Consider the following 25,810-nt stretch of genomic DNA (forward strand, 5'->3'; position numbering starts at 1 on the left):
AAAGTTGTAAAATATCATTGGTTAACAAACATCTGGAGTCCACAATATACAAATGGTTACAGCTACAAGCCACACATAATTTGTGTGGTCATAACCTGGACTTTTCTACAAAAGTTAAGCATGTGATCTGGGTATATTTATATGAATGACAACTTTAAAAAATTCTTTCCTGTATAACCACTGAGATTGCCTATTATTAATTATCAATAGTTGTTTGGCAATTTACCTGGAATTCATAGCCTTTCTTTTGACAGAATTCTCTCAATTTTGGATAAACAAATTCCATGAGAGCATTACGTTCATGTTCAGTGTCTAGAAAAACAAGAACATTTGTTATCTCCCTACAGAATATTAGAGAAGAAGGTAGAGATTCTTACTAATTACCTAAAGTTAAGAACATAATTATAATCAGTATCTATATTTTTAAGATTGAGCAGTGGCTTGACTCATGCTGTGTTCTTGAACAAGAAAAAACCTGCAGGCCACACTGGTGGGAGACAAGTGATCTCACCATTGTGCCAACCCTGCTTCCCTAAGTCATTAGCTTTTGAGACCCCTCATGCCACCCCATCCTAATTTTCAATTGCTTGGGTATGGATATTCTCTGCAACTGCATACTTAGGGTGCAGCCTCACAAAGTGTTGGGGTGTATTATCTTCCACGAGATCACACATATTTAAAAGTTGTCCAAATTTTGACTCTAACTGAACCAACATTCTTAAAATGATTATTTACCTGTGAAAGTGGAACTCAGGAAGATACGAATAGTTCTTGAATTCACTGGACAGTTTTCTTCTATAAATCCCTGCAAAACTTTCTCAACTCTCTGGTAAAGATCCGACCTAAACAGAATAGAACTCCCTTAAAAATAAGAAATGGATTATTTTGTATCCAATCTTTATTATAATTTTTTCAGACTTTTCAATCACTATTCTATTTGGTCCGACCTGAATTAAAAGTTCCTTAATTGGTGAAAAGCAAATTAGAATGGATGAATGAGTTTGTAAGCAAATGAATAAAATAATGAAGAAATGAATGACGCAACAAACTAGTGATGTGCATCTTTATACACAAGGATGGATCAGTAGACCAATAGGCAGATGGCTGCCATGTAAAAACAGGGATTTCATTAACATTTTCATCAGGAGGGTAACTGGTTTTCACAGGCAGGTAAAACTTTTTGAACTAAACTTCTTCAAAAGAAAAACCTTCCTGTAAATGATAAAACCAGGTGGGAAAAATCATCCTCACAGCTGGTCAATTTGCCAGGTGCCTGTCCCTTAATGACACCCCTGTAAAAGGTTTCAACCAAGATTTCAAATTTTAGACTTTTCTAGTGGAGCCCTGGTGGTCTGAAGGGCTACCAAGTGAAGCACCATAACCATAGTCCTGATCAAAACCACAGGCATAAATAAAAATAGAAAACCATGGACCGAACTCTTTCTTCATGGTCAACCTGGCTAGTAGCATGGATCACAGGCATGTGCACTCTATGATGTCGGGCAACATGGTGGCCACACTCCAGCTAATTGGTTGACCAAGGCAATGATGCAGCCTTGAATCTTTGAAATTGGACATCCATATTATGGTCAATTCACACCTGTCCAAACAAGGTATCTACTAACCAGTATCACATGACCATAATATGGGCTCGAGTTTAGAACTCATCAAGGTCACACGGTTTTTGACGTTGACTGCTCCCTAGGTACAGGCTTTCAATTGGATCATAGGCTCAAGTCAGGCTAACTTATTGTAATCAGCAGCTCTGCTTTTAGGCTTGGCTAAAATCTATATATTACTAACTGTTTTTTCCAGGTACCACAACTGCTGAGTATATTTAAATACATCACTCACCCTGTTGAAAGTTGGACACTTTTTCTTTGCCCAGCATTACTATCAGTGCTTGTTCGTTTTGATGCAACATCTGTTGAGACTGGTTTCTTTGCATCTATGGTTTTCACCGTTTTCTTGGCTGCTGATTTGCTTTTATCTCCAGATGAATGTGACTTCGAAGTTGTGGCAGAATTTTTATTTTCACTGAATTTGATCTCCTCATCCTTTCCTTGTTTACTAGTTTTCTTAGAGCTAGCTACAGTTGACTCTTTGGCAGTTTTTGTGTGCCTTTGAAGTTGATGAAAACTGCTGATTAAAACATAATGCGGATATTGAATAAAATCATTTCTGGAGAGTGGCAAAGAGTTTATATGTGACACATGATGTAGATAAAAATCAGTGTGTGATGTGTGAAAAGCAACTAAAAGATAAAAAAAATTATACACCTTTATTATTTTACTTAAGTCAGGGTAGCCTAGTCAGAATAAAAGCTGACTCTGTTATCAGAAGGAGCTCTGAATTAAGACACACATGATGTGCAAATGATGAAAACACCATCGTTAACAGTAGCTAAAAGTATATGTGATGAGCAAATTTTGTTAAAATTTGCACATGAAATGGGATAACAACCCAACTACCCTTCCTTGACCTCCCCTGTTTTTACTGTCTTTCTGTTGACATTAACATGCCCTTAATTTCTACTGCCTTTCTGTTGACATTAATTAACACCCCTCATTTACTCACAGGAGGGGGAAAGCAAAGTTCCCTTCCCCCTGGCGTAATAGATCTAACGAAGCTCAAGAATGTTGGATGTAAAGTGTAGTGCATAGAGGGCATAGCATTCCTGCAGTGCTGTGACGTGATCTGTCAAGGTTGGGTGGGTGAGGTGCACACCATATTGACAGGGCCCATCACGCACTTATCTTCAATGTATAAAATTGATCAATTCTGTTGTAAAATGCATGGATTGGTAGCAGCAGCAAGACTGGTGGCAGATGTCTGCTCTAACCCCAAGAAGTCTCAAGTGAAGGGTGCTTTAAATGTAACCATGTCATTCATTATTCACGCAGTAATGTGCAGCCATTAATAATAATTTCTTGTAAGCCGCAGAGCTTATTAATTAAAATATCCTTCAGTCAAAATTTATAACAGCAATTTAGAAGTAGAACTTTTCAGCCTTTCATCAATATGCTTTAAACTAGCGATTGAGGTATCCTGAATACAAATTAATAGGCTTATACCGAATGGGCAGCCTGAATAATCAAATTATAGCGCTATTTTAAAAGCTCAATTAAAATCTTTGACAAGCATTGTCTAGTTTCAGAATATGACTGTCCGTGGTGCACAGTGGTTCTCCATGTACTGAAGATCTCTAAAACCCCTGAAACAATGTTTTTACTGTGTTGTTTGAAGTACCTATCTTCGGCCTTGAGATCTTTCTGGCTGCTTGCCCGGGAAGTCTCTTTTCCCGACGGCGTTAAGTTCGAAGTCGCCGAGCGAGCATTCCTTTTCCACTTCGTCGTCGAAACAGCTGTGTTTGCAGTTGATCTCAAAGAATTGGAGCTCGCTCCTGTCCCCATTCCTCATTCAACAAACGCCAAGTCACTAATTTCAAGAAAGAAAAAACAAATTAAAGTACATTACAGGCCTTAAGTTTATGTAAGATTTAGTGTAGTACTCAGCATCACAGCACTAGCTAGAGCTCAATTGCAACGTAAGACTGAGGACACAGCCCGGGACACAGAGCTGAACACAACTGAGCCAACCTGCACCTGAAAGAAAAGTTCCTTCGCGTGCCAAAAGGGTCTACATCGTCTCCTTGAGAAAAAATTTGATGTCAAGAAATAATTTAACTATAAAATTGATCATGCTGAAGAAAGTCAATTAATCACGCTGGACAGGGGCCGCCAAGCGGAAGGTGAACCTCAGTGCTACCACAATTGAAAATCCGAGGAGGGAGGGAGGGGTACCTCAGTCATTTTTCTTCATCTCAACTTTGCGCAGTTTTTTTGGTACATTTACTGGCGTCTTTGGATTGTTCCAAAGTTTCTGAAACTCTTAAGTCTCTGATTTAGTATTGCCATAATTATGCTATAATTTTTTTTATAAACTATAAGGAAAAAAACTAAAACAACACTTGCCTTCCCCTCCCCAGTTTATTTCTGTTCCCCCCTCTGCCGTCCTGATTTGGAGTGGATCGTAATGGGACTGTCTGAATTACATGTTAATTTGCACACGATCCAAGTAAAAAAAATCATTGATTTCGGACAGTTTTAAAAGCGGCCATATCTTTATAATTTCTAGTGCGGGATTTTGGGATGGCAATATATTTCATATCGTAAATTTCAGGATTCAACTTTGTTTATTTTGACTTCGAAAAGTTAACTCGACGCTCCATAATGAATTTCAAAAAATTCCCGTCCTTTAAAATGTAATCAAAGACGTCGTTGAATTTAAATTGAGTCAAAACAGTCTGAGTGATGTTAAGAGCAGTTCACTTAGTCAGTTGTATCCGTATTTTCCTTCCTACGTTTCGGTTTTCAAGTATGGAGGCCCGTTCTGGTCAAAATTGTAGTAATAAAATTGCCCCACAAGTCAGTTTTTTCAGTCAATGTTTTACTTTTTATGAGCTTGCTGTGTATTTTCATCGGCAGTGCAAATTTCTTTTTCGAGGTGTTTGCTTATTTTTTTTAGCAGCCTGAATTATTTTAATTTAGTCAGGTCAAATTTTTTGTGGGTACTACGAATGAAGTTTTTTCACTCGTACTGCAAATTATTTTTGACTGGTACTGCGAATTATTTTTTACTTGTGGTACTGAGAATTATTTTTTCATTGGCGCTGACAATTATTTTTCAAGGTATCGTGAATTTATTATTTGGCCTACAATACATTGCGGGCTTGCGATTGAGGGGGACTGGCTCGAGTGTTTTGACTTACTAGGCGGCCATTTTGAAAATTGTGCGAGTGCTATCCAAAAGAATGCCAAGGCGAAACATTGTCAGAGAAAGAAACGAAAGAGGTTTTCACGTTTTCTTACAAAATTTGAAAGGAGTCGTTGGTGTGTGCGCAAGTGATGAGGTTTTCTGGACCGAGGATTTAATAGAAGAGACTACGCAGTGGCTGCAAGACTCGTACACAACTCTAACCCTTATTGAGCATGACATGACTTCCCAAATGAGCGATCCCCTTCTTGAACATGTGCGTCGTTTGAAGAGCAATGTGCAATCTCTTCAAAGACTTCTCGTGTCTTGTGAAACTACTGCATCAAGTGCAGAGAATTCTGTTTCATTTTATCCTCAACCAAGTCCAAGGATGGAGGGTCAAGGACCTGGAAGACCGGCCTTGAACATAACGAAAGAACAAATAGAATATTTGCGTTCTATACATTTTTCATGGGAAAAAATAGCCCAGTTGCTTCACATAAGTGTATCAACGCTTCAAAGAAGACGAAGGGTGTTAGGTATAAGTGATAATTTTGAACAATATTCAGACATATCTGATGATGAGTTAGATCAAATCTACAAAGAAATAACTGCAGCTGATACAAATGTCAGCAATGGTGGATTTCTCACACCAAATATTGGTAGGAGACGATTTATTGGAGCCTTGAGGAGTAGAGGGTTGCGAGTTCAACGCTGGAGGGTGAGCAACTGTTTACGACGGTTAGACCCTGTAGGCACTGCTTTAAGGTGGCGGTTGGTAATTTATCGTCGAAAGTATAATGTTCCAACACCCAACTCGCTGTGGCACTTTGACTCGGCCCACAAGCTTATCCGATGGAAACTTATAGTCCATGTTTGTATAGATGGATTTTCACGTTTGATTACCCATTGCAGGTGTTGTGACAATAACAAAGCTGAGACTGTATTAAGACTTTTTGAGGAGAGCACAAAAACCTATGGGTTGCCATCAAGAGCAAGATGTGATTATGGGATGGAGAATGTTCTTGTTGCCCAGTTCATGTTGGAAAGAAGAGGCTTAGACAGGGGAAGTATTATCACAGGATCATCTGTTCACAATTGCCGGGTAGAAAGAGCTCACAGGGATGTTTATGCTGGCGTCCTATGTTTTTATGCAAAGTTATTTGACGAAATGGAAAAAACTGGTATTCTTGACCCTTTAAATGAACTGCATCTGTTTTGTCTTCATTACATATACTTACCAAGAATCAATAAATCTCTTGAAGAATTTGTTGATCAAATGAATCAAAGGCCAGTGTCAACAGAGCATAATATGTCCCCTCTCCAGCTGTGGACGAGTGGCATGCTGCAAAACATGAATTCTCAACACACTGCACTTACTGTAGATGAAATGGAACAGTATGGTGTTGACGCTGATGAATCAGTTACAGTGAGTGATGAAGACTACCAGGTACAGATTGATCCACCAACCTTTGTGCTCACAGAAGAGCAAAGGATGCAACTGCCAGATCCCTTTCAAAATGACCATAATCAAGGTCGGAACAATTACCTTAATAGTGCCGAGCTCATGACATTATTCCTTTTCAACGAGGAAGAAACTTAAGAATAGAAGTCACTGATGGAAAACCCTGTTGATGTGAGCTTTTCTGTCTGCTTGCAATTTTGAAAACTAGGATTTCTGTGTCAAATAATAAAAAACTCCGTTTGTTGCTGCTTTTTGGAGGAAAGATTTGAACTCAACCTAGATTTTGACAAGACCTTAGATAAGGTAAAGTGCATTACCCTAAGTGCACTGAGTCAGGTTATTACAAAACAGTCATTTTGTGTCCTTGGGACACTTTGCAAAATTGTATCCCATGATGAACAGAGGGAGAAGTCAGATGTATAAGAGTCACAATAGAAAACCTACTTTGAAAGATTAAAAAATCATCTTGTTAACACCCACACCCTCCACCTCCCCTCAAAACAACTTGGCTTTTGTACCCATTTTACAGTCACCATTCCATGTTTTCTAATGACAGGTCTGTAGTTCTTCATTCAAAGTGCACTCAATAGCTCCCACTTTCATTTTTCATTAACATTAAGAGTGGTAATGACCTGGATAAGTTGTTACACAGTTGCCTCTTTTATCTTCTTTCTGATTCTTTTGTTTGTTTGTTTGCCACAAACAAAACCCACACCAATGAACTAAAGTAGTGAACACCATCAGAATATGAGAATTGAAACCATTCAGGAAAACATTTTAGAGTTCATCAGCCTGAGTTCTATAGCCTATTCCCTGTACTAAGAGTGGGTATTTCTCCCATATAAAGAATTTCCCTGAAAAAAGAGAAAAATGATACTTGGGTTGATAACATAAACATTTTATTAAAGGAAAGTAATGACAAAGTTAAGTAACAAATACCGGGTATGAAAGTAAACTTTTGCTACCTCTTCCCATAGCTGTCACTAAAGTATTGAGGTACATGTATCAATAAGGCTGGAGAAAACACTATTTAGAGATCTCACTTGAATACATACAAAACTGATGCAAAGCACCATTACTAAACCCAACCAGTTGCAAAAGCTAAGTTGTTAAAATGGAAACCCAAGAATGAGGAATATCCTAGATTGAAGCAGGAATATCCTAGATTGAAAACCATTTTCTGTCAGTTAACTGAAAACTGTTCAAACTCAACATGGCCTGATGTTGTCATGAATAATATTATCATTGTTTAACGTGGCCACTGAAACATTTGTGATTAACAACATCATGTTCAAGGGACAGACTTCTTTCAATCGAAGTTGACTTCAAGGTTCAAGTTGTTGTAATGTAAAAACCTTCAAAACAAACTGTCCCCTTTCTATAAACTAACTCTTGACAAAGCATAAGTTTCAATTCAAACTTGTAATCCTCATTTCTGAAAAGAGCCTTTTGGTAACAGATATAATAATGCTTAACTCTACAATAACATTATTGGAATCTGTTAAATAATTCCAAAGTATGTGCTACCAAAAGCATAGTCATACAGATTAAAGAGTATGTCATCTGAAGGAAGACTGACTGTGCTGCTTGGAGATGGGAGATGCAATGTATTAGTGCAAGTGTTTGAAGTAGGGAGGAAGCTCCCACTGCTGGATACAAATCTGATCTGCGGGGAAATGGAAAACCCCAATGCTGGCTCCTCATCTGCGCCACAAACAAATTGCAAAATGTGATTAAGGGTTAGGGTGGTGGATCCAGTAACCCTTCTCCCTGAAGCAACTTCTTTCACGTATTTGTAAAATGCGGCATATACTTCTTTTTCATACCTCTTAGTATTGGAACCCTCCTCTGCAAACTTTGGTTCCAACAAATGGACAAGATTCCTCACATCGAGTTTGCTAGAAGAGGGCCTGAAAAGGTATAAAAACAAACTAAGGAAGCTTTGCCATCAGTTGCAGGACTCCAACTTTACGTAAACCATTTCGTAGGTTGACAATGCAGGGGGAATGCTCAGATGAATCATCAATAAGTTCTTGAAGTTGTTCCTCAGACAGAAAGCTGGGAATTTTCCCATTCTGTAGAACACTTAATCCCATTATTATACCAGATGTATAGTAACGTTCTGCAAAGTCCTCGATGAGTCCACTGTCAAACAATTTTTCTTTGATTTCTTTGAGAACTAACCTGAAAAACTCTTTTCTAGGTCCCCCCAAGTCCTGAGCTCCCTCTCCCATAAAATTTACCTCAAGTGGCAGCCTTAAGTTGTCAATTAATGCTATTTCAGTTAATGCATCTTGAAAAACATGGTCCCTATCTATTATTATAAAGTTGGTCTTTCCTTTTAGTTCTGTTGAAGGGTCAACTATGTCCAACTGCCTTCCATCTAAAATGTGTTCTTGGGCTTTCTTCAGGATGGCAACTGGATTTTGAAATCCCTTACATTCATCAATAATATTGACAGTAATGTTATCAATGATTCTCAAATAGTCAGCCTCACTGAGAGGCTCTCCATTATCTACAGGCTGTTCCTTATTAGCCGCAGGTTGTACTACATGTTGTTCTCCATTGCCTCCCTCTTGATCATCTACAGTTATGGCTGCATGTTGTTCTCCACTATCTCGCTCTTCATCATCTGCAGATTCGACTGCATGTGCCTGTTCCTCTGCATGTTCCTCTTCCTTATGTCTATTTGTATTTGGCTCTTCACAGTTGATAGATTGCACCTCATCTTGTACGATGATGTTCTCTTGATTTACTTCTGACATGAAATCATCCATACTCCTTTGAATACCACTGTCCACCTCATCAGGGTCATCTTCGACTAGTAAACGCACATACACAGCACCTGTAGAAGCAATGCTTTTCAGCAAAATGTTTCCATTGATCCTCACCCCTGAAGCCAATGTCGGTTTCACTAGCACTCCAGAGATATTCTTCACGAATTCGAACTCAATGTATTTGCATTCCTCTGGAAACTGTGCTTTCACTTTATTGTAAAGGGTTTTTTCATTCCACCCTTTGTCAATTGTAAATCCACTTATAACACGATTTCTACGCTGGAGACTGACCTTTTCCTGGCGAGTTGTTGGTGTTTTTTCACACTGTAAACCCACCATAATAATGTCTTTGATGGCAAACTCATTCGATGGACGGCCAACCCTTTGTGTCGAATTAGAGCGGCCTCTACCGCTCGAAGTAGGAGCAGAACTACGATGAGTTGTTCCTTGCATACTCGGGAATCTTCGGTGCAGTTCACTTACCAAACTTCCTGAACTTCTAGAAGAAGATCCCGATTCTGATCCTGACGGAAGGGCACTAGAAGCAGAACCAGAAGATAATGGACTCGAAGAGGAAGAACTTCGCTGATTACTTGCTGCCGCAGTATGAGTGGAGTTCACTAGCTGAGAAATTCGACTGATTTCTGTTATAGCATTATTGGCTATTTCACGTATCTGCCGTTGAACAGATTTATCCATCTCCAAATATTTTCAATACAATTAAAAGATGAAACCTCAAAGATGGCGCGAAGAAATCGAGCGGGAAAGTACTCGAGCCAGTCCCCCTCAAATCGCAAGCCCGCAATGTATTGTAGGCCAAATAATAAATTCACGATACCTTGAAAAATAATTGTCAGCGCCAATGAAAAAATAATTCTCAGTACCACAAGTAAAAAATAATTCGCAGTACCAGTCAAAAATAATTTGCAGTACGAGTGAAAAAATTCGTTCGTAGTACCCACAAAAAATTTAACCTGACTAAATTAAAATAATTCAGGCTGCTAAAAAAAAAATAAGCAACCACCTCGAAAAAGAAATTTGTACCGCCGATGAAAATACACAGCAAGCTCATAAAAAGTAAAACATTGACTGAAAAAACTGACTTGTGGGGCAATTTTATTACTACAATTTTGACCAGAACGGGCCTCCATATTCAAGCCTCGCTTTTTCAACAAAAGTCTGTCTGAAAAGTTTTGAATTTGTTTTTTCCCCCCCCCAAAGTAGAGTTAGGAGAAAATCAGTTTTGATCGCATTTTTGCAGGATGTGAGCCTGCGATATTTTTCGGTTGTTTTGGCAAGATGGAGTTCACATTCGTCGCGCACCTTACAGAGACCCTTTACAGATAGGTTTTGGAGCGTAGAAACACGATTATTGGGCGATTTCACTACCAAATAATATGGATACATATTCAGGAAAGGAAAAGAATATCTCCTCTGACGATATCCTGAAAGCCTTGGATCGGTTTGGTTCGCGCTCCAAAACACCAAGCCCAATCGAAGACCCAGGTGAGCTGAAGCTTCAAGAAGTCTGATAACAGGAATATGATATTATTCGTAATCTGTCATGTGACGAATAAATGATTTTACTCTCTTTTCAAGAACAATATTGCAAATGTTTGTAGCTTCAGGAAGCGATCATTCTCTTAGCTCTGTACAATTAGCAATTGATCCCTCGCGCCGACATATGTACTCAGTGATGTACTATAGTGATTAATCGACCAATTCCGGTTTACTCCGATGTATGTCGAGCACTTGAAATTGTCGATCTTTCTTTTAAAATAAAATACGCTACTTCTTCAGATCTCAGATTGAGCTAGACTACTGTAGCTTCATTTCTTGCTCATGTCTGTTACATCGGTGATTGCCGACTTTTAATACAAAATGAGTATATTGATTTATTTTGGGGGGCCTGACCTCAAAAGCTGGTGACTTAATAGAACTTGACGTTTGGAGTTGATTTGAAATCCGCTTCATGAATTTATTGAATAACCTTCCTCTTGAAATAAGCTGAATTCAAATTAAATTTTACTTAAAAGAAAGGAAACTGCAGACTTGGAATTTCAACAGTGCTTTAAATTAAGGTTTTGAACTGGTCAGATTTATCTTAAAAAGCCAAATGTTGTGGGGCAGACTTTTTGTAAATTTTTATTTTATTTAACTAATTTTTCAAATATATACATCGAAGAGTTTTGTCGATCCTTTAATTTAACAGCATATAATTTTTGTTTCTATGTAATTATTTGGTAAAGGGAGTGTGAGCATAGATTTATATTTTCTGTGAAAAATGAATTTTTTTATAAAGACTTCATATTTGTTGTCAAAACAAGAACTTTTTACGCGTAAATGCATTTCTGAATCTTTTAGATGTGTAATTTAATTTTGCTAGTGTATTGTTGCAGTAAATGTATAATCTTGTAATCCTCTCTGGCAATGGACAATATTATTTCATATTCACAGGATCGTAGAAAGGTATTACTTTTAATAATTCAGTAAACATATGGTTTTCACTCATGCTTGAAATATCAACAAACCGATTGCAGCAATTTAATGTAGTTCTGAATTTAAATTCAGACTGTCTGGCGTAATTCAAATAAAGCATTTTGTTCAGTTTTGCCCAGGATAAAATCTACCTCTTCAGTTCAGCCCTTGTTGCTTTAAGAAAATTTCACTTTTTTCAATCTCCCTTGATATATGATAATATGCATTATTTTGTGCAGAATAACACACTCAGACAGCTGACAAAATCTGAAAGGAATTTGTTGTCAGCAGGCTATAAACAAATAAAAACCAAACTTTGCAACCTTTGGTTAATTATTAAAGATTCTTTCATAGTAATGTTAAAAAAGCTTGTTAATTTTTGAAATAAATAAATCAAATCAAATTTTTTTCTTTGGATGGGTAGACTTTGTGCCGACAGTCAAAACTTAACATTCTGTTTTCAAGATGTGATCTTTGTAGTGACATGATCTGTCTAGAGGAGAAGTGATCTCTTCATTTATATTAATGAGATTTTATTCAAACATGCAAATTTTTCTACATTCCGACTATTTCAAAAACACAAATAGTTAATGGCTTTGTTTGAACAGAAAATTGACTAGCAATTAGAGAAATTCACAGAAGAAATGAATGGTTACTATGATATTTGGTTGAGCTTTTTCTTTCATTATTTCATTTCTATTATATGCTGTATATGTAGCTGGTATGGCTATATTTTGAACATAGTGAGGTTCAAGGAAAGGTTAAGAAAAACGTAATTAATCTTTATGAACATCAAGTTTATACTAATCTTAGAGTTGACGTTTAAATGTCTTCCTTCACTAAATTGCCAAAAATGATGTCTTGTGAGTTGGTTTCACTAGTATCCAGGTTTGCTGAAACACTGCAGTCTTGTAAATGAAGGAGAAGTCACAAAACTTAAACCTAATCATTCTTTGAACTGATCACTTGGATATGAACCTGTTTCCAAGGCAACTTTAATTAGAATTTCTGATAACCTGAAACTTGGGAAGCAGGTGGGAAGTATGGCTGGTCATTTTGTTAGCTAGTTTTAGACTGGAGATCAAATGACTTTTACTTACTGGTGTTTTATCATGCAGTGATGCAAATATGCAAGATTTACCAGTAAGCAGTAGCACCTTTTTCTTGTCAACATAACCTCATCTAAACACGGGTGGAGTAAGGAGACTTCAAGACAGCAATACAAACCTGAGACATAGTTGAGGGTTTGCATAACTTTCAAGAATCCTCCCAACCACCTGAGTGTTTAGATGTCAGGCCATGTAATTTACACATAAAAAGTTCTCTTACTACAATTGCTTTAATGTATAAAATATTTCTCGGGAAACACAGAGAGTGTTCACAATGTCACAACACTGTTTATATACTCTGCAGCATCTAAACACAGCTATCGACCATTGAGAGCAGTTACCTGTAGTTTGTAAATGTTACTAGTTAAGACCATGTGTTTGCCTCTTTCCACCCAACTCTCTTTCATTTTTTGAAAACGTCTGATGTGAGTGTTCATTAAGTTGCCCCTCAGTCAGGATTGTACTTATAAATTAGCTCTGCTTGTCAATTTTCCATTCAGTGATCATGGAATATCTTTCTAACATTTTCAGTTGTGTAGTGAACTTCTTCTTACCACCTTGTTCAGGACCATACTGGGTGGAGAATGTTGGCCCATACTTTTTTTTGCAGACCTTGCTGTATTCCACCTTGGGCTGATACTCTCCCAGTATGGCTCTTACGCTTGATTAATATCTAAAAATACTTGACCTCCCGGATGGAGAGAGAGACATGATTGTGTGAGGAAATTGACACATCCCTTCCATATAGAGCTGACCAGGACTCTCCATTTCGGAGGAATCTCACCAGAGGGGGAGGGGGGGTACTCTACAAAGTTTTATTATGGGAGGCTCCACCCCTCCCCAAGGTCCAACCCCTTACCCTTTTGTATACCATTTTGAGAGAAGAGGTACCCCTCTCAGATACCTTTGCTTGGACAAAGGTAGGCTGTTCACATACTTTCATAACAGGCCTGTATTATGTCAAAGTCTTCTTGTCATTTTCAGGTACATAGCGCTTCATAAATTAATTAATGATGCAGCCATAAGGTGTAAAAAAGAAAAAGGTGAAGTCTGCATGCGAGCCAAGTGGCCCATCAGGCCAGAGCTTATCCCGGTTTCTGTAGCATGAAGCGACTAGGAGTATTTCTACTCCCCCCTGGATGGGATGCTAGTCCATCGCAGGGTTACCCCCAGCATTAAGTTCGCCGGTACCCATTTATACACCTGGGTGGAGAGAGGCACTGTGAGAGTAAAGTGTCTTGCCCAAGAACACAACACAATGTCCCCGGCCAGGGCTTGAACCCGGACCACTCGATCCGGAGACGAGCGCACTAACCATGAGGCCACCGCGCCATAAGGTGTGCCTGTTTGAAATATCTGAAGCCTGAAAAGGTATCCCTTTTGGGCAGAGCCTCCTTGCATAGGCCATTATAGGTAGTACCCCCTGAAATCTGAAGCAAGTCCAATACCTCTTAAAATTTTACATTTTGAGTCAATTCATAACCTGTCAAGTTGGTCCCTTTTTAATTTTCTCACTGCAGATGACCATTCAACTCTGCAGAGGGTGTCATTTATTGATGACCCTCTTGGCACTCAAAGACTCAGCTTCATTTCTGCTGATGGAAGTGAGATTGATTCAGACTACAGTTCAGCTAGCTCTGTAATTCAGGTCTCTGATGAACAGAAAAACTTAGAGTAAGTTTTTGATAACTACTTAGTACAGATATTCCATGTGGTCTCAGCTTCTTTAGCACTAAGTATTATTTTGGATTTGGTCTGTGTGACTGAACATAGAGACTTTTGCTGTAGGGAGGGGATTATGCTAATAGAGATGTTGACATAACTATGTTTCATTGATTTCTGTTTAAAGGAAAGAATGGGAGGTGCTTTTTGGTTCAACTGCATATTACACAAAGGTAACAAAAGATGTTTTTTTCAGTTGCAGTATACATGTAAGGTTGCTATTATTATAAATATGAAAATTATTCTACCTGGAAAATTACTATGTTATACATGGTTCTGTAATTTAAGCCATTACTGACAATCTCTGCATGAGCTGAAATATATTTTCTTTGTTTTTATGTTATATTTCCAGATCAGACAGCATGCCTTGGATGGCAAGCTTTGGTTTTCCAAGTTTAGAAGTGTTTGCTGGAAGGTATGTGACTTGATTCTAGAAAGTAGCTAAATATTTTATGTGAAAGTTCTTTCAGAAATGTAAGCCAAAAAATCTACGAGAAAATCTTGAAGAGTGGTTGTGTAGGATCATTTGGGACAGTGCGCAGTCATTATTAATACAATTTAGAGAATACTGGATTGGCAATGGAGCAATTTGTTTGTTTTATTTCAGTTATTGGCCCTCTGCACTAACCTTGTCTTGAAATAAAACTACAGTATTCAACATTGTTGCAACCATAGCTAATGTGCTACATGTACTGTACAAATTTCGGTCTTCTGTGCATGGACCTAACTACACTCAGTCTGTAATGTCAAGGCATCAGGCCAATATTCTCCCAACACAGCCCTTGTGCTTGCCATGGTTAATATAATTATGTGATTAATAGTTCAAGACATCTTGTTAACAGGTTTTCTTAGAGTGTCTTCCTGAATGTAAAGACGAATGGATAACAAAGACAACCAAACTCCGAAATGAATACATTCAGTTCAAGAACAAAGTAAGATTATATTTTACTTGCAAATATTGCACAATGTAGATGCTGGTAAGGTAATTTATCTTTGATTTTTTTAATGACATAATGTGTAATGATTAAAAGTAATTATTAAATACAGTAAACAGGGACACCATGACACCAATCACAAAAATGACCCCTGTCATCCCCTTTCTTGAGATAAGGATCTCACTAGGTGTGACAACTCCCATTAAATTCCTGTTCTTAGTAATTAATAATTAATAATCAATTATTAGTGATCATCTTCTTCATAGGAGGGGAGTGGTTATGAAAACAACAAAGTTCTTTATTGTGTGTCTGTTTTTTTTGGCTACGTAATTCATGCAAAGGCTTTTGTAAGAGTACAAAACAAAAGAAAGTGCATGGTTGTAGACCCTCCAACATGCAACAACAACAACAGCAACAACAAGTGTTTTTTTGGCATCTTTGTTTGCTCCTTAATTTGATATTTGTCAGACCTCCTAACCATTTCCATCTATTGACTCTTCTTTCAGTGCTTATTTGATCCAAACAAAGGCAAGAGTGAGGAGCGTGATCTTGCCGTATTCAATCCACTTTCACAAGATGAGACTGTGAGTATAAGTAACAATGAAAATAATGTATCTACTATTCTACATATTAATATACTGCACTTACATGAACGAGGTAGCGGCTACATTCTACTTGTTAATCTGTGGCATCATTTTTAGAGTCCTTGGAAACAGTATTTCCTGGACAACGAGTTAAAGTCAACCATCAAGCAAGATCTAGATAGACTGTAAGTACAGATAGCATTGGAAATGATTTGAATAACCATTAAGAAATCTTATTATATGGCTAGCTCCGTGCGCAGGCAAGATGAATCAAATCCTGTGCTGTGATTGGCTACCTGAGCAGGCGAGATGGAGCCATCTTGCCCGCTCAGGACTACCCGCCGTGTCTCGCAAGAAAACTTTCCCCAAAAGTAAAAAGAACTTGACCAATATCCAGCCATCTTGACCTCACACTTGGTCAATAACCCATATATAGTTAGTACAATTTGATTTCAGGGTACCCTAGGTACCAACTCAGGATATGGGTTGTGATTTATTTTTTCAATTTTTTCCCTCACAGATTTCCCGAAATTGAGTTTTTTCAGCAGTCAAAAGTAAAGTAAGTAAAGCAGAGCATCCTTTGTCTTCATTGTTTGTGTTAACAGTAATTTGATAACATCTTCGTGATTGGCTGAATATCAGTTATTTTAACTGCTAACTTGTCCTTTGTTAGGGAAATGATGCTTCATATACTTTTCTGTCACGCCAAAAAGAATGAAGCCCTGAGTTACAAACAGGTACAGTACCTTGAATATATATGTGTAACTTACATAAATGGCCCATCCCAAGCAGCCTAGGGCTTCATCCACAAAACTGCAAAGCCATGTTGTGATGTTTCATTGACTTCGTGAGTGCAAAAATTAAAATGGAATAACTTCTGATTTAAGACACCACAGTATACATTTTACTGTTTATTCTCTGAACTTGACGTTGATAAAGGTGAAGTAACCACTATAGTGAGTTTGCTAAGCTGTGGTTTCAAGTGTCAACCCTTAACTTTATCTCAGCAAACTGGCTTTGGCAGTTAATTTTGTAATACATGTACTATACTACGTTTTACAACTTCAAGTTGATAAATAGCTAAGAATTCACTTACCTGCCGACACAGCAAAACAGTTTCTTTGGAAATTAAATAAATTCCTCTGTTGTTACTACGATATATATAATTATGTCTGTTTTGTTTTAATTACAGGGAATGCACGAACTCCTTGCTCCAATTGTGTTTGTTCTGACCGAAGACACTATGATTAGTCAGCATCTTGAAGGTCGAACCTTGTAAGTTCAGACTTGTTTGTTTGGATGAACTCAACGTACCTTTTCAAAAAAGCTATAATTATGTTTTAATCGCTGCTTTGTTTTCTGAAAGTGATACAACGATGTTTGTTATCGATCCACAGGGAAATGGCCAGATTTCTAATGGACCCAAATTTCTTGGAACATGATGCATTGTAAGTAGATGAGATCAAGAATCTTTTCAATAGGAGTGTTATTATTATTGATTTCAGGTCTTGGTAAGTGTTATCAGCATCAGTCTTCAAGTTACCCTACTAACACTTATCTCGTCTATGATTATTTTTGACATCATGTGTACATGTATGACCTTCCCACTAGTCATTTGACTGCCGTTTTATGTGTTAATAATAAATTGCTTGTTTCACGATGTATCTTAGGGCTTCAACTGTGTAAAACTTAGTACATTTCTAGTGAAGAATGAGCACATGTTTTTTCATTTGATTTGTATCTGTGTTTAAACAGTGAATCGTCTTCTTGTTTGTCTCTTAGTGTCTAATTGTTTTAATTTAGCATTCATTTGCGTAAAGCATAGGATACTGAGGGAAAGGCCCAGAATAGAGCAGAGACACTTTGCTGTTATTCTAGCTGTACCCATTCACTGTCAAATCGGGGTAATAATTTGACTGCTATGTTTTTGTGAACAGTGCTCTGTTTGTTCAGCTCATGGATCAAACAGAAACATGGTATCTTCAGCTTCCAGTCAAAGGTCTTCCTGAGAGAAATAAAGTGAGTATAAACCACGCAGCGATTTGTGTGAAAATGTTCGTCTCGTTTAAACTTTCTCACTTAGGCTTCAAATTTGTAAATAAACTTCAAACATTATTATAATAGCGGTTTTCAATTGCGTGTCGAGAGTAATCAGGCAATTACTTTGGTTTTGGTTTTACTACGGTTTGAAATTGGCTGAGTAGTCTAATTGGTAAGTAATTGGTTTGGTTTTGGTTTTACCACACTCAAAAACCGCTCCGTATACTAACAGTATTTATTCCCTTTAAAAGGCAAAGAAATAAACGAACAAAATAGAAACATTTTGAGAGGGAGTTTTTCTATTTCGTGCTATACTTTGTGTTTCATTCATATGTGCCATTTGTTGTCAGGCAACTGATAACCCTTAAGTTCACTTTTTTTCAGCCCAGAAACGTTTTGTTTTTTTATCATAAGTATACATTCCATCCTGTTTACTCTACCATACTTTGTGTACCAGTATTTTGTGTGGAGGCAGTTTGCGCTTGTACCAGCAGTCGGGGCAACAACTACATTTAAAATATTTTTGTTCTGAATGCAGTGCACTACACCTGGTAGATTTTTTCGGCATTCTTTGACAATTATTTTCTTTTATCACACTTTTTTGTTGCCAGTTTCTGGACCCTCACGTTGAACCATTTACGGATCAAGAACTTATGCCTGTAAGTTAAACACCAGAATGTAGCTTGCTCTTGCTTTAGCTTAGGCAGCGTCCACACCACGCCGGAGGAATTTGAAAACGCAGCTTTACCGTCCGCACTAAACCGTCACGAAAACGGAGCTTTTCGGAAACGCTCTTCAAAGCGGAGGAATTTGAAAACGCCGGCTTTTTGTTTTGGTGTGGACGGAAAACGCTTTAAAAACGGAGCTTTTCGAAAACCATGTCACAATAATCGTGTGATTTCCCTGACCGAGTTTTCCTCAAACACAATTCCAAAATGAGCCGTGATTGTTGCGTGTGGGGTAGTGTGGACGGGGTCTCAATCGGATCTGTCCTTCGTAGGTCATTTCAGAGAATTCCATCTTTCTCTCAGTGAAATTCTTGTCCTGCTTGTAAAGAATTTGTGTGTTCTCGTGTCATCCTTAGTAAGGTAGTCTAGCAAATGACAAGATGTATGGGTTACTGACCAAGTTTGTTCAGTCAAGATGGCTGGATATTGGCCAAGTTCCTTTTTTGTGTGTTTATGGACCGAGACGGAGTCGAGGTAAAGAACGAGGACAACGTCCAGCCATCTTGATCGAACAAACTTGGTCAATAAATGAGTTGTTATATGGACTTCTATGAACCTGCCTCGGCTTCGGCGAAAATTTTTTCTTGCGGGACACAGGGTGTAATCCCGAGCGATGGCGCCATCTTGTCCGCTCGGGTAGCCAATCGCATCGCAGGATTTGCTTCATCTTGCCCGCTCACAAAGCTAGCGATATGATATTTAACGTTACTGTTTGTCATTTTCTAGTCCACAGCCATCGTCAAGAAACTGAATCGAATACAGGAGCACATGTTGAGGAAATATGACCCAGAACTGTGGGTTCACATGAAGAATTTAGACATTACACCTCAAGTCTATGGACTGTAAGTAAATAAAAGAAAAATAACCTTGTGTGCTGTGTCAGCGCCACTCAAAGTCAAGCATATTTTTGCTCGTAAATTAACACGCCGCGTAAAATTACAAGCCACGTGAAATTACGCGGCGCGTTAATTTATTGTCGATTTTCATTGAGTTGAAATTTTAAGTTTGTTTATGGATTTGGTGATTTTGATGCAATAGAGAAAACGCGTGAACAGCCCGTAGAAATTACACATTACTTTAAGGCGTCTCCCTTTTCCTCCAGTTTTCCGCCAGTTACAGAGTTCAACCAAAGAAAAGAAAAGCGTATAGAATCAGTTGTAATCAAATGCATTTGAAGCTTATTAGAATAAAACGCGTTGTTACTTACCTTTTTTAAAGGTAAAAGTGTTCTTTTATTAACAGTCGCTGGATTCGCTTGTTGTTTGGTCGTGAGTTTCCAATGGACGACGTTCTGGTGATCTGGGATGCTCTGTTCGCGGATGGGCCTATGTTGGACTTGGTAGATTATATTTACATCAGCATGTTGGAGGCGATCAGAGAGAAACGTATGGTTGTTTAATCATAATTCCTAGTATTTTCTAACCATAGTTGTTGCTTTTGAGCCACCTCGCGTGTTGACGGTTCTGTATCATGCGTTTGCCTGCGAACAAGTTCTCTTGAATTGCAGAAGGTTCTTCTACTCAAAAACTGCCAAGAGGGCTTGTTCGTATAGTAAGCTTGCATTGGTTGCGGTCGGTTGCGAAATAGCGGTTCCCACAAGCCGCTGGGACGCGTGACAATGCAAATAACTTGTTAATGTAGCAGAACACTTTGCGCTGGTAATGCGCCCTTCTATTGGCCAAACGACCTTATTTCCTTGTGCTTGGCCATGACTGAATCGCTTGTTTACAGTTATTTCGAGAAAAATCGTAACAGCGTACGCGATAATGTTGAAAGGTATTGTGGGTAGAGTTTTTTTTTTTGTATGTTATGGGTAGAGTTAGTTTACCACTGATGGATATCAAACAATGTTGAACCACCGCTACCCCTTAAGGCATTATTGTGTATTTTAACGCTTCTATAGGACAACCATTCAGGAAAGAGCTCTATATAAACCGCCTTGCATAGTACATCTTCCGTTTGTGATTTTTGGCATTTTAATAAGTTAAAACTTATTACTGTCTTTCTGTTGGTGCCCAGTCCTTTCAGGAAGCTACTCGGCCTGCATGGGTTATCTGATGAAATTTCCCCGTGTCTATGATGACGTTTACCGTTACGTTAAAAGTGCGTTGGTAATGAGAGAAAACAAGGTACGTAGTGAGTAGTTATGGGAGCACTTCTTGGATGTAGCCAATCAGATTGCAGGATTTTGATCGCGTGATCCAAATTGATCAATCCGAGCTGGATTTCAATATTCAATTCTCCACGCCATTTTTTTCGACCGCGCTCTATCAGGAGAGAATGGAATGTTGAAATCCAGCTTTCTGATAGGTCAATTTGGATTGCTGGACACAAATCCTGCAATCTAATTGTTATCATCCCAGATGCGCCCGGTGCTAACTTAAAAAATAATTGTTTCATGTGAGTGAAAGAAAAAATCGATCGAGGTGCCGAAGCCGACGCTTAAAAATGATTATTTCATATGCATCTGGCGCCTCTCTTAGTGAAGCGCTAGAGTGAAAGTTTGATCCTTTGAAACTAACCTTATCCATTTCTTTTGCATTGTCCAACACTTGAAGCCATCATCAGCTCGATCCAGTCCCCGGCTGTCACGTGCGTCAGCGCCTCGCCCCATAGATTCATCCGGGACACTGTCTATGAGAAAGGTAACTCGCTTCTTTTGACTGCTGTGACAAGTGATTTTTCAGCGAACGTAACTAGGGATGCTTTGTTGCCATAGAAACCGGGACCAAAGAAAGCGCCGTCTGCTTTCACATCGTTCACCAAGCGATATCAGCAGTTTATGGAACCAACCAAGCAAATATCTGATAAGCCCACAGAGAAACCGCTGAACCAAAAGACGCTGAGTATTAACAGCAATGGTAAGTTACTACCCTATCTATAAGTCTTTTTAAATATACCAAAACTTATAAGACGAAATCTTGTAAGTAACTCCAAACGAATAGTTATCATTTTGAGAACAGTGTTACTGTTTTTATGTACAATACAATACAACACAAATGTTATTAGCACTCCCAATGGGGGCTTTTCAGTACTAATGCTACTAAATAAGTTACATTAAAATTAAAATGAAATAAATCAACGTACCAAGGAATTATAAAAGTGATATGAAATAAGGTAGAATTATGTGACAATATTGTATTATGAAAATGACAATTAACGTAAGAGTTTACCTTGTAATCTTCGTTTAAAAATATTCAGAGATTCGCTTAGCTTCGCTTGCTTGTTGTTTTATTAGTAGAGGAGCTTGTTCCCAGGGGCTCTCGTCCAGCCCGTCCAGTCTCTGTTCCAGCCCCCGAGATGAGAGAGCGCACAGATTCTGGATCTCACTCGGCAAGTCCTGGGAAGAACTTGAAAGCACTCAGCAATCCACTCAAAGGAAAGCTTAATATGACTCGCCCCAGGACCCGCTCCAAGGTTGACTATGACGAACTGGCTCAGGTGAAGAAAACGTGATGAAATTTTGCCTTTTAAAAGAGAATACATTTTGCCATTATTGCGTTGTATAAAATTACTCTTATATAAAAATAATACTTACTAAGTCGGAAAAATATCAAAAAAAAAAAAATTAATAGTACAGTAAAGAGAGACAGATTAATAAGACTAGGAAAGATTGAAACAGATGACGAATTCAAGTGATGTTTAAACTTAGTTTTCTTTGTAGGATCATGAACGACTTCAGCGACAAGTGTCTTCACTCAAATCGGAGCTCGATAAAATGCAGGGATTGTACTTGTACTGTGGCAGGAAAATGGATTCGTATATCGGTGAGTGTTGGTACTTTTTAGAGTTTAAACTTCCATTCTCTTAGCATGAAGTAAACTTGGAATATTGCTATCCCCTGAATTGGATGCTGGTATGTTAGGTCAACCCAAAGATGTACAACTTCTTATTTATGTACCTGGATCTTGGGCCAGTCGTATCTGGAAACAAGCGCGAAGCAAATATGTGAATTCTACTATGAAGGCACTTCCCGAAAGTGTGTCCGAAAGAACACCGAATTGCTGACCGCGTTTATGTTGTTCAAAAATAATGTTACTTATTCCACTTAGGCCTCCTAACGATCACTCTACGCCTCTATTCTTTTTCTCCCATTTTACAAGTACAGCCAACAATAAAACGACCCCTTTTTTTGTTGTCTGCAGATCTTCTTCAAGACGAACTTACTAAGGACGAAGATTGTGTTAGAGATATTGTTTATCTGTGTCTAGCCGGCTTAAAGCAGGCAAGAAATATTTGTTGTTGTTTTCTTATCTCTATTCTGTTTCTACAGAAGCCTTCTTGTAGTTCTAGTGACTAACACGATCCCCATAGAGGAGCGGAGGGGGCTTGGATGTATATCTGAAACTACATTACCGGGGCAAAGATAGCGTCCTTAAATTGCAACTCAAACACGAATTTTATCACCTTTCACGTCTTCGCGTAGGAGTATTTGTTTCTGACGAAGGTTTTAATTTTGTCTACGGGCTTAATGCATTAACGATAAAAAGTAAGGGTTTTTTTCTTTAACCGTATGGGATAGTGAGAACAGATAGATGATTCTTTTAGTAAAGAAGGCTTTTAATGGAGCTCAGTCACGGTATTTTGTGCCATTTTGGCTAGGCACAAAATTACCTTTAAATTGAAGGAAAACCTGAGAAAAGTTTTGTACTAAGGTAGAAAAACACCAAAGAGATAATAATAAACCATAGAGGACCAAGGATGGCTAAGGATGGAGAAGATTGACACGGATCACAAACAACGAACTTGAAATATTTAGGCCAAACTTTTCAAGATGCGCAAACTTTGACGTAGCTCCTGTAAGTGGGAATGGGGGGATTTATAAGGAACGAGATGGACCCTAAACACGGGGCCACGGGGCAAGCAATAGGCTGATAACTGAGAGGAAATCTACAGTAATTAATGAAATAAACAACTTTACCAAGCATTGCTATACATGCATGTCCAACAGGTACGAGACTTGCTGAAAGGGACTTTGGCGTTCCGTGGCTCAACAATGGAAACAGAGTGTGACTTTATGGAGATTGATAACAACATTGCTGCTCGTCTACAAATCCCCTCACTACAACAACAGAAAGAAAAAGACAGCGGTCTGCCCGAAGGTCTTCCTGTTCCAATGCTTGCCAACTTTGGTCATTTTGAGAATTCAGACGAGAACGAAAGTAGTTTTATGTCGGGTGATGGCGGAGAAGAACAGAGGGGTGAATCTACGGGTTCCGACGAGCAAGCCAAGGGAAGCGATGAATGCGGCTTAACAGCGACTGAAACAACGGAAAATGATCAAAAACAGATTGTGGAAGAGTTAGAAAATCTCAACACAGAGATTACCTCGGTAAAGCAAGAGGATAACGGAGAATATCCAAAGCAAAATATTGCTGTTTGCGGAGGGGCTGTTAAGGATGACAGCAAGGATCTGTTTGCTAGTTTTGGGGATGGACCTGGTAATGTGGAGTCCATTCTTTCAAATCCTTTGTTTTGTGGAGAGATTCAGGCTAATGACTCCGAGCAAAGGATTCACGTTGATAATTCAAACACCGCAACTCTGTTTGGATCTAACGCTGAGTGCAGGATTGACAATGAGACGGGCCAGTTGGACAGTCAACGGTCAGTTCTTCACGGTCACAAGGGTACCGTTGTTGACACAAGTACTTCAAGTGAGACTGATCCTTTGTTTAATCCATCTGAAGCAAAAGCTACAAACCCGCTCAATGAACGGCGAAACCCAAATGACATTTCTGCTGAACAGCTGTCTGGCGCTGAGTCTCTTGACCCTGACTTTGTGTTTGTCAATCGCGACGGAACTGCTGAGGGCGAGCCCAGACCCCCGCGGCATCCTCTGGAAACCAGCGACGAATTTTAACGTAACTGGAAAAGATTTTCAGTGATTACAAATTTCAGGCAAATTAAATATCATTTTGTATTCAAATTGTTTTTGAAAGGTCTATTTACTTTGTGTTAGAATTTTGTAATTTTGGACTACTTTGTCGCAGATGGTAGATAATTTTAACTGAATTGCGCTTGAGCCATCAATATTTCAGTGCATTTAGGAAAATGAACTATAATTTTAGAATTTAAATTCAAATGCGTTGAGTCAATTAGAATGAACAAATATTTTGTGGGTAACTGCCCCAGTGCAACATTATTTCAAAAGACATTTCATTAGTTTTCCAGATTTTCAGTTCGTAACATTACTGAGTACCAATTATTAGCTAAATATTCAAATCAAGATTTCCCTTGGCGGGAAGGTGTGCAACCTCGTTTCCAGGGAGATGAAATAACCTGGGAACGAGGTTGGGAAGAAGAAGGAAACGTCTTCTCCAGAACGTCTAAGGGAAAGAGTTTTTGACGCTAGTTAATTAAATTAAATGCCACTACTTTTGGGAAATGAAGAAGCTAAATTATAATTAAATTTTTTTTTTCTAGTTACCAAAAATGTAAACTGTTTCAGGCTCTCATAACTTGGTCGTTTCTTTTTCATTTTGTCTTTTTCTGCAAAATTCTGAGAGTCTTGAACAGTCCAAATAGAATTAGGGAGATAATTTCAAGTACAAGGCTTAGTAAATTGCTTCGTTGGACACCACCTCGGAAGCCGGACATTTGCAGTATTGTACAAAGAAAAAAATCGCCATACACGGTTGACAGAAAATTTAAATGAAAGAGATCTCTGCATTAGTGAGGCAAATTGAATAGTTGTGAAGTGACAAAAGGTCACGACTCTGTTTCACAGTTAAGTCTAAAGTTTTTTTTTCTGGTTTTCTGGTGAGATACCCGTTGAATTCTGGAACGAGATTTCCCGGTTCGAACGACGGTCAGGGTCATTGTGTTCTTTGCGCAAGACACCTTTTTTGAGGGGGAGGGGTGGAAGACACTTACCTCTCCCCACTCAGGAGTATAAATGGGTACGTAGGGTTGCTAGGGCAACCTGATACAATGCTGGTGGTTAACCTGTGATGGACAAGGCGGTGGTGGGGGGGAAGCCATACTTCTAGTCGCTTCATTTTAGGACATGTTCTTGTGACGTGGGAAAGTTTAACCCTAGCCTAGACAAACTGCGTCTTTTATTTTTTCAAATTGTAATTTGCTTCACAACTGCAGAGTTTACTTCAATTAAGAATTAATTTAGATATCAGTAGAAAAGAGCTATATGGATAACCAGGAAATCAATAAAGATGTCGAAAACGAAGTGTCATCTTTTCTTAATTAAGCTTGGCTTAAAC

At 38.5% G+C, this 25,810-nt stretch overlaps 2 protein-coding genes and 1 pseudogene across 6 annotated transcripts in view; 1 reads left to right on the forward strand and 2 right to left on the reverse strand.

Annotated features, from left to right (window-relative positions):
* The window catches only part of LOC110050006 (NACHT domain- and WD repeat-containing protein 1-like), a 29,645-nt gene extending 25,855 nt beyond the window's left edge, over positions 1-3,790 (reverse strand). For 2 of the 4 annotated variants that reach the window (XM_089285523.1, XM_089285520.1), the window contains exons 1-5: positions 3,606-3,790; positions 3,250-3,438; positions 1,855-2,142; positions 736-842; positions 227-312 (exon numbers count right to left, since the gene is read on the reverse strand). In XM_089285523.1, the coding sequence (XP_089141649.1) occupies positions 227-312; positions 736-842; positions 1,855-2,142; positions 3,250-3,413 (645 nt within the window). In that variant the 5' untranslated portion in view covers positions 3,414-3,438; positions 3,606-3,790. Of the gene's footprint in view, positions 1-226; positions 313-735; positions 843-1,854; positions 2,143-3,249; positions 3,439-3,599 lie in introns of all 4 variants that reach the window. The other 2 variants (XM_089285522.1, XM_089285521.1) reach the window with 2 other exon arrangements.
* Positions 3,791-7,097: 3,307 nt separating this feature from the next.
* On the reverse strand, positions 7,098-10,146 carry LOC149115985 (uncharacterized; annotated as a pseudogene).
* Positions 10,147-10,256: 110 nt separating this feature from the next.
* On the forward strand, positions 10,257-25,776 carry LOC110049926 (TBC1 domain family member 5-like). 2 transcript variants are annotated; one of them, XM_089285533.1, is made up of 22 exons: positions 10,257-10,503; positions 14,105-14,258; positions 14,434-14,479; positions 14,659-14,721; positions 15,149-15,238; positions 15,748-15,825; positions 15,943-16,010; positions 16,346-16,384; positions 16,499-16,562; positions 17,018-17,100; positions 17,223-17,273; positions 17,763-17,844; positions 18,477-18,524; positions 19,320-19,435; positions 19,836-19,978; positions 20,613-20,722; positions 21,152-21,238; positions 21,313-21,454; positions 21,832-22,034; positions 22,258-22,360; positions 22,739-22,818; positions 23,545-25,776. In XM_089285533.1, exons 1-22 carry the CDS (start codon positions 10,395-10,397, stop codon positions 24,451-24,453), a joined length of 2,868 nt encoding a protein of 955 aa, XP_089141659.1. In that variant the 5' UTR covers positions 10,257-10,394; the 3' UTR covers positions 24,454-25,776. The 2 variants fall into 2 exon arrangements, with proteins under 2 accessions (XP_089141659.1, XP_089141660.1); XM_089285534.1 differs by lacking the exon at positions 18,477-18,524.
* Positions 25,777-25,810: the final 34 nt, after the last annotated feature.

The sequence above is a fragment of the Orbicella faveolata genome, unplaced genomic scaffold (genome assembly GCF_042242905.1).
Source record: "Orbicella faveolata isolate gen_17 unplaced genomic scaffold, um_ofav_v1 contig_13, whole genome shotgun sequence".
NCBI lineage: Eukaryota > Metazoa > Cnidaria > Anthozoa > Scleractinia > Merulinidae > Orbicella > Orbicella faveolata.

Coding starts and splice junctions, on each gene's coding strand:
- LOC110049926 (XM_089285533.1), top strand. CDS start 10,395: ATGGATACATATTCAGGAAAGGAAAAGAATATCTCCTCTGACGATATC. Junction 16,385..16,498: donor TTTCAGCAGTCAAAAGTAAA/GTAAGTAAAGCA, acceptor GTCCTTTGTTAG/GGAAATGATGCTTCATATAC. Junction 19,979..20,612: donor GGAGGCGATCAGAGAGAAAC/GTATGGTTGTTT, acceptor GTTGGTGCCCAG/TCCTTTCAGGAAGCTACTCG.